General features: G+C 46.0%; 1 protein-coding gene across 7 annotated transcripts in view; it reads right to left on the bottom strand.

Moving 5' to 3' along the window:
• Positions 1-8,095, bottom strand: part of Rufy2 (RUN and FYVE domain containing 2) — a 33,929-nt gene that overhangs the window by 17,467 nt on the left and 8,367 nt on the right. For 6 of the 7 annotated variants that reach the window (XR_004112561.1, XM_031348645.1, XM_031348648.1 and 3 more), the window contains exons 3-8: positions 7,970-8,087; positions 5,581-5,682; positions 3,289-3,412; positions 2,343-2,404; positions 1,892-1,957; positions 1,214-1,283 (exon numbers count right to left, since the gene is read on the bottom strand). Coding sequence is in view for 6 of the 7 variants with exons in the window: in XM_031348645.1 (XP_031204505.1) it covers positions 1,214-1,283; positions 1,892-1,957; positions 2,343-2,404; positions 3,289-3,412; positions 5,581-5,682; positions 7,970-8,087 (542 nt within the window). In the remaining variant the exon portion in view is untranslated. The remainder of the gene's footprint in view (positions 1-1,213; positions 1,284-1,891; positions 1,958-2,342; positions 2,405-3,288; positions 3,413-5,580; positions 5,683-7,969; positions 8,088-8,095) is intronic. The other variant, XM_031348646.1, reaches the window with a different exon arrangement.

Below are 8,095 nucleotides of genomic sequence, written 5' to 3'. Positions count from 1 at the left end.
AAAAAAAAAAAAAAAAAAACCAAACCAAACAAACAACAAAAACATGCTCATAGGAAGAAGATCTGTAAGAAGGATCCTACCAGCAATATATACATGGGGTTCTTAAGTGTTCTGTTGTTTTTTTTTTTTTGAGACAGGGTTTCTCTGTATAGCCCTGGCTGTCCTGGAACTCACTGTGTAGACCAGGCTGGCCTCAAACTCAGAAATCTACTTGTCTCTGCCTCCCAAGTACTGGGATTAAAGGCATGCACCACCACAGCCCGGCTCTTTTGGGTTTTTTTGGTTTTTTTGTTTTTTGAGACAGAGTCTTATGTAGGTCAGGCTTGCTCAAATTCAATGCTATGTAACTGAAGCTGGCCTTAAACTCCCTACCATTTCCCTGCCTCCCATGGGCTAGGATCATAGGTGTGTGCCAGAATGCTTAGCCTCACATATGTATTTCTTATTTGCAAGTATTCTACTTAATACAAGTGCCTGGTTTGGAAAGAAGTCAGGACAATTCTAAAAAGAATTCTAATTAACATGGAAAAAGCAGGGTCTAGTGTTAATAACAGACTTCTGGCATATTTCATGCTTCTACCATATTTCAGAAAATAGGTTTGACAGACTTAAAGGAAAAAAAAATGAAGTGCACATCTTTAATCCTGGAATCTTGAGAGATAGAAGAAAGCCTGGTCTATACAGTGCAACCCTATCTCAAATAAATAATCTCAAGAAGCAGCTCTACGGGCTGGAGAGACGGCTCACAGGTCAAGAGCACTGACTGTTCTTCCAGAGGTCCTGAGTTCAAATCCCAGCAACCACATGGTGGCTCACAACCATCTGTAAAGTGATCTGATGCCCTCTTCTGGTGTGTCTGAGGACAGGATTCTACAGTCCTGCTCATGAGGAGAAATGTCTGACTAGCCAGACAATGACAGCTAGGTCTACACATAGTTGGTTGAAACGAGAATCTCATTCCATGAATTTAGGATTCTGTGTAACTTTACAATCACAAATAACAGTACCCAGAGTGTGCAGTTGGGACCTTAAGGTCTGTGTGGGTTCTCTAGAACTCACAACCTTGGACTGCAATGCCCCATGAAGTGTGGGTGCTCGTGGGGGGGGAAGGTGTGTATGTGACGGTGTGGCGGATGCTAACAGCATTCACACTTAAACAGATAGAATCACAAAGAGCAGGTGCTCAGAAAGCAAGCATCACTGGGGACGGTACCTCTTCGATCAGCTTGGTGTTTGACTTTTCTAAGGAGTCCACTCTTGAATGGAGGCTGCTGACTGTGCTGCTGGAATTGGCAATGAAAAAAAAAAAAAACTCATTCAAAATCACACAAGCTCAAAAAGGCTAGGACAGCATACCTCCCCAGTCTCACGGTTACTGACATGTCCCAATGACCCAGAACAGATTTCTAGAGGGGAACAGTTTCATTAACCTGGTTAACTGGAGCTGAGCTAAAATAGCAACAAAGACCCCAGCAAAACAGCCAACATTTCTATTCAGATTTCTCTTGGACTGAGTCAGCCCAGGGCCTTGAGCAGGTAAGGCGCATGCATCTACGGTGGAGATGCATCAGCAGCCTTTGGGCCTTTTGTTTTAGCTTTGTTTTTTTTTTTTTAAGACGGGGCCTGGTTTAGGCCAGGCAGGTCTCAAAGCTGACTTGCGGACCCCTTGAGCATCTGACTCTACAGCTACTTTCCAGCACCCGGATTATTACAGGCACGGGACACAACTCTCCCTGTGTGTCATGCATTTTTGTTCTGCAGCCAGCCAGCCCCTCAAGCACCTGGCTAAAGTGCTTAGCAATCAAGGATGCTAAGAAGAAAAGGATAAGGACTAAGCTGGGAACAGAGTAGACCCTAGAGTAGTCTTCAGTAAGGTGCTCGTAATACTCACTTGAGTTGTCTGTTTAGCTCTTCAACATAATTCTTTTGGTCTAAGATGGCGGCAATTTGAACATTCCTATGGTGGGAGGGAAAAGGAGCTTAAAATATACCTAAGTCATCTGGAAACGCGTAAAAATCACCACAGTGATAAAATATGGCTTTGCTTTTAAAACAGGCTGCCGGTACGTCAGTGGACTGAGCGCTAGGAACCCTGCTGAGTCACTTACTTGCTAATGGGTCATTAAACATTTTAAACTTAGAGCCAATTAGATAATGAGCCACCACTGGCACAAAATAGTTACTAAGGTGTCTCTCAGCAAGGACAGATAAAACCAAGACTCCTACTGTGGACCAACATCAGCCTCTAAAGGACTTCTCTTCATCTGTCCAGTAGAGACGGCTCCCTCATCTGCAAATAGCCCCTTGAAAAGTACAACCCGGAAATGAGGAGGCGGACGTACCTTTCTTTGTTTCCGATCTCTTCTTCGTTCTTTAAATACATTGAGAAATCAATCACGCCAACCTGAAGTTAATAAACCCATTTTTATTTAAGGACGAGTACTGGTCAGCAGGTCTGGCGTGATGGGGCATCCCGTCAGTTTTCACTGGCTTGAGGGATGATGAGGTCAGGGAAGCCTGCCCTTGGGGTTTGGGGGGGGAGGACTTCTGAGAATGTTTAGGAACTGATAGCTCAGAGCTAAGGGACCGTTTATCCCTTCTGTACTTAAAGCCTGAACAGACTACAAGGAGCCAGGAGAATTGTGGCCGCTGGAACCTGGCTGGAGGAAGCGACTTCGGAGGGCAGGCCTCTCTAAAGGATACATCTTGGCCCTGGGCCTTGACCGCTACTGCTTTCTGGACACCCTTTCTGCCATTATTGCTCCCTCCGCACCACAGGCTCACAGCTTAATCCAATTTGGCAGAAACCTCTAAAAAGCCCGGAGCCCAAATAAACACTTTCCCGCCTTTGTTGGTGGTTTGAATGACAAGTGCCCCCATAGGCTCCTGTTCCCAGCTGGTGCCACCGTTTGGAGAGGTTATAGAACCTCCTTCCAGGCTCGGTGAGCTCTCAGGGTTTGCGGCCACACTCCATTTCCTGTTCTCTCTGCTTGATCAGCTGGCTTTCTGTTCCTGTGGGCATGCCACACCTTCCCCACTATTAAGGACTCAAGCCCTTTGCAACTGTGAGCCAGAACAAGGTCTCTAAGTGGCTTTGGGGAATGATATTTCATCCTAACAACAGAGAAGTGATACTTAAGCTGTTTTTATCAAGTGTTTGTCTAGCACAACATGCAACTGAACTTTGCTCAAGTGACTCACAGCACTGTGTACAACTTAGAGCTACAAGGACCCAGGAAGAGCTGTGTGCAAGGAAGAGACAGGTTTGCATTACCCACAGTCACTCACCTGGGAATCTAAGTCCTCTCCTTTCACACACAGATTGGCGTCAATCACGTTCAGGCCAACCAGCAGCCCGACAATCACGGCTCCCTCCTCCTCCATCATCAGTGCGTGGTACTCATAGAACTCGCTGGGGACATGAGATCAGACACCTTCATCACAAAGCTAACTCTCACAACTTAGCTTTGAAACCTTAACACCTTACCAACCTCGTCTCCCACCATGTACACGTGAAACTAAGTTCATCTAAATTACATTGGCAACATGTAACCTGTAAAAAGGCTCAATGTTAGCCGGGCGGTGGTGGCACACGCCTTTAATCCCAGCGCTTGGGAGGCAGAGGCAGGCAGATTTCTGAGTTCGAGGCCAGCCTGGTCTACAGAGTGAGTTCTAGGACAGCCAGGGCTACACAGAGAAACCCTGTCTCGAAGAACCAAAAAAAAAAAAAAAAAAAAAAAAAAAAAAAGGCTCAATGTTTATATAAAAAACAAGACTGAAGGAGGGAGAAGAGAAAGAGACACATTTTGTGGGAAAAACAGAAATCAAAAGAAAAAGGGGTAATGCTGGGCATGAAAGCTTGTGCCTTGAATCCCTAGAGGAGGCTGAGACAGGAGGACTCCTATGAGTTCAAGGCTAGCCTGAATTACACAGTAAGTTCCAGGCCAGCCTGGGCAGAAAGTTAGACCATGGCTTTTTTAAAGTTATTGTTTTATTATTTTATACATGTGTTTTGCTAGTTTGTATCTATATAATGCCATGTGTGCACAGTGCCCACGGAGGCCTTATGAAAGCATCCGATTCCCTGCAACTGGAGTTACAGTTGTGAGCTGCCACTATGGGTGCTGGGAACTGAACCCAGGTTTTCTAGATAAGCCTCCAGTGCTCTTAGCTGCTGAGCCATCTCTTTGATCTTGAGTCAGAGAGAACGGAGGTGACCTGGAGGCCTGGGATGCTGGACTCTCAGGACTCAGTAACTGCTGATTCTAACACTTGTCATTCAAGCTGTCACTTCAGTCCCCACATTCATTAAGACCTTTGGAATAGCTGGCTATGGTGGCACATGCCTTTAATCTCAGCACTCAAGAGGCAGAAGTAGGCAGATCTCTTGAGTTAGAGTCTAGCCTGATTCTACATAGCAAATTCCAAGCCAGCCATGGCTAGCAGTGATGCCCTGTCACAAACAGATTTTATATGTTTGAACATACATGCATGTGCACCAGCTTGGTGCCCTCAAAGCCCAGAAGAAAGCATAGGATCCCCCAGAATTAGATGGTTGTGAGCGGCCATGTATGTACTGGGAACTGAACCCTGGTTCTCTGTAAGAACAGCAAGTGCTCTTAACTGCTTAGCGATCTCCCTAGGCCCCTAAGTATTCTTAGTGGGTAGGTCATCATGAACAAAGGACACATGGATAAGTACACTCTAAAAGTGTCCAAGCAAGAGACTTGGTCCCCAGGCATACTGGCGCACACCGGTAGTCCTGGTATTTGAAAGGTAGAGACAAGAGGAGCAAGAACTCAGAGTCATCCTTGGTTACGAAGTAAGTTCAAGACCAGTCTGCGCTATATGAGACCCTGCTGAGGAAGGGAGGGAGGGAGGGAGGGAAAGAGAGACTTGCAAAGAGAACAGTCTAAACCCGAAGTTACCCGTCTTTCTAATAATCAGGAAAAGCTCAAATGCCATTAAGCATTATGTGTGTCACCTTCAGCTTTAATTGGTCCTTGAATACTGCTGAGGACTCTCAGTGCTTCAACTATGCCCATCTTCACTTCACAAATACAAACAGCTGAGATGTGAAACCAGAATCATAAGTAAAACCAAACACAGAACAGCATTCCCCAAATCGCCGAGCGGGTGGCCAAGAGAACCCAGGCCAGTGGTCGCCCCCTGGCCAGCTCCCTTTGAAGACTCACGGTGCTGCTTTGAAAGCTGTCTTCAGTGTTTGACCTTCAGTTAAACAATGCTCATGATACAGCTGAGGCACTCACTAAAGATCTTAAAGAGAAATTTTCTATCAAACCCCCAAGTCTCATTGCAAATTTGTATCCCCAAAATTATAATTCGGAGGAAGGGAAGCAACTTGGAATAGAGCTGAGGCTACCCCGTGTTCATCAATAAAGAGTTGATGAGATTTCTCTCAGGCTGGGTACGCGATGGTGGCATATCCCTCTTCTGTCCTCTGCTTTCTCATTTTGCCGCTCCTTTTATTTTACCATATTTCACACATCTTTCCTCACTTCTTTTTTGGATGACAACATACAGATGTAATAAAAATGAACATGACCTAATGATACTGACCTTAGGAGTTCCCTCTGGATAATTAAGCAACGGAGGTAATCGGCCATTTTTTTCTGCATGAGGGCTAATCGGAGCCACGCTCTAGCTCGGCCCAGGGGAGTCCTAGAAAGAAGAGCCATTTGGTTACAAGAGAGCCTTAGTGCTAAATTCGCTGGCCACGGGCTCCATATCTGTTGATAAACACTGTTCACCTTTAGAACGCGATGCTGATGTGGGTGGAGCGCATGCGCATGCGATCCTGTGCTCCTTCGATCAACAGGACACACTGGAAACCAAAGACTGGTGTTGGGATGGCCTTCCTCTATGGCGTCTCTCACTGAACCTAAACTATCCTGCCCAGTAATGCCTGTCTGCCTCCTCACCCAGGGCACCTAGTTTTTACTGGGGTTCTGAGGATGCAGACTCAGGACTTCATGACTGCAGTTAGCACTTGACCCACTGAGTGAGCTCCGTGGTCCTTATGGTAGTGTTTAAATTGTATTTTATGTGTATGGGTGTATTTTATTTTACATGCATCTATATGCATATAGGGCCTGCAGAGGCCAAAAAAGGGCATTGGATCCCCTAGAACTGGACAGGGATATAAAGAGTTGTGAGCATGGGCTGTTGAGATGGCTCATCCATTAAGAGCACTGACTGCTCTTCCGGAGGTCATGAGTTCAAATCCCAGCAACCACATGGTGGCTCACAACCATCTGTAATGAGAAACAAATAAAAAAACCTTTGGGCCAGAGCGAGTGGGGCTGGAGCAAGAAGGAGAAGGGAAGCGGGAGGGAAGAAAAGGGCTGCAGAGATGGCTCAGCAGTTAAGAGCACTAAGAGCACTAACTGTTCTTCTGACGGTCCTGAGTTCAATTCCCAGCAACGACATGATAGCTCACAACCATCTGTACAGCTACAGTGTACTCATAAACATTAAAAACTGCCAGCTGGGTGCTGGGAAATCAAACTCTTGTCCTCTCGAAGAGCCATCTTTCCAGCCCCTTATGATAGTTTTTTTGAGCAAGCAATTTTTTCCCCTGGGTATTTTTTTTTTTTTGAGATTTTATTTTTATGTATGTATGTAAGTGTTTGCTTGAATGTATCTTTGTGTATCACGTAGGTGCAGTGCAGTGAAGCGGGTGTCGGTGCCCTAGGTCTAGAGATACAGGCGGGTTGTGAGGCACCGTATGGGTGCTGGGAATCAGACACAGACACTGGAGATGCGGCCAGTGCTCTAACCACTGAGCTGTCTCTCCGGGCCCAAGTTATTAAGTACAGCTGTAAGCTTTGGAAAAAGAATGCTCTAGAATATTACTTCTACTAGAGGTATTATATCATAGTGGGCTGAGCCTTCACACCTACACTATGGCCCATGTGTCTGCAAGGAAACACACGCGTGTGCGCGCGTGCACACACACACAAACGTTTGGGGTAAAAATAAAAACAACCACACCATCTTATTCCTAAGGCTTAAGGGCTGCTGAGACAAGCCTAGTGTCCCGAGTTCCAGCCTCAGATCCCACCATGTAAGGAGAAGGCTGAGCCTGAGAGTCCTTCTGTGACCTCCATAAGCACACCATGGCATCTACATTCCCTCTCACCCTCATATACACATCATACATATGTGTTCATGTGTGTGCATGCACACCCACACACACTGATAAAATATAAGTTTAAAAAAATGGAGGAGCCAGGCTGGCGAGATGGCTCAGCAGGTAAAAGCACTGACTACTCTTCCGAAGGTCCTGAGTTCGGATCCCAGCAACCACATGGTGGCTCACAACCACTCGTAATGAGATTGCACCACCCTCTTCTGGTGTGTCTGAGGACAGCTACAGTGTATTACACCAGAGGAAGCGGGGCTGGCCTGAGTTCAATTCCCAGCAGCCATGTGATGGCTCACGGCCATCTGTACTGCTACAGTGTACTCATACACATAAAAAATTCAATAAATAAATCTTAAAAAAAAATCTGTTCCCATTTAAAAAAAAAAAAATGGAGGAGCCAGGTGTGGTGACTCAGGTCTTTAATCCCAGCACTTGGGAGGCAGAGGCAGGATCTCTATGAATTCGAGGCCAGCCTGGCCTACAGAGTGAATTCCAAGACAGTCAGACATACATAGTGAAACCCTGTCTCAAAAAACAAGAAAAACAATTTCCTAACTTGAAAGAAAGTTTTCCACATTCACGATTTCTGAGCTAGAATGCACCAGCTTGTGGGATTTCTAGTTGTTCCTGTTGTCCAGACAGAGGTTCTCTGAGGGAAACGGTGTGGGGTGAGCTATAGCAGTGAACGGAGCTTTAGGAGGAGACAGGGGAAGCGGGGCTCAGGCCCAGAAGGTGGTAAAGCAGCCCGTGAGTATTGAGAGATGGGCAGATGCACTTCAGGAATCAATGGACCATACTTACTTAAGACCAGGCAAATCCCGGACACTTGCTCCGATTTCCTCTGCTTCTGGGTACAGCTTCTCCACCAGTTCCAGAGGGCCCCAAATAGTTTTGTTATAACTCAAAAATGATTTTCTCACTGGATAA

The sequence above is a fragment of the Mastomys coucha genome, unplaced genomic scaffold, assembly GCF_008632895.1.
Source record: "Mastomys coucha isolate ucsf_1 unplaced genomic scaffold, UCSF_Mcou_1 pScaffold3, whole genome shotgun sequence".
NCBI classification, from domain to species: Eukaryota; Metazoa; Chordata; class Mammalia; order Rodentia; family Muridae; genus Mastomys; species Mastomys coucha.
Note: the sequence above shows the minus strand (reverse complement) of the source record. Positions and strands in the feature narration are given on the sequence as shown.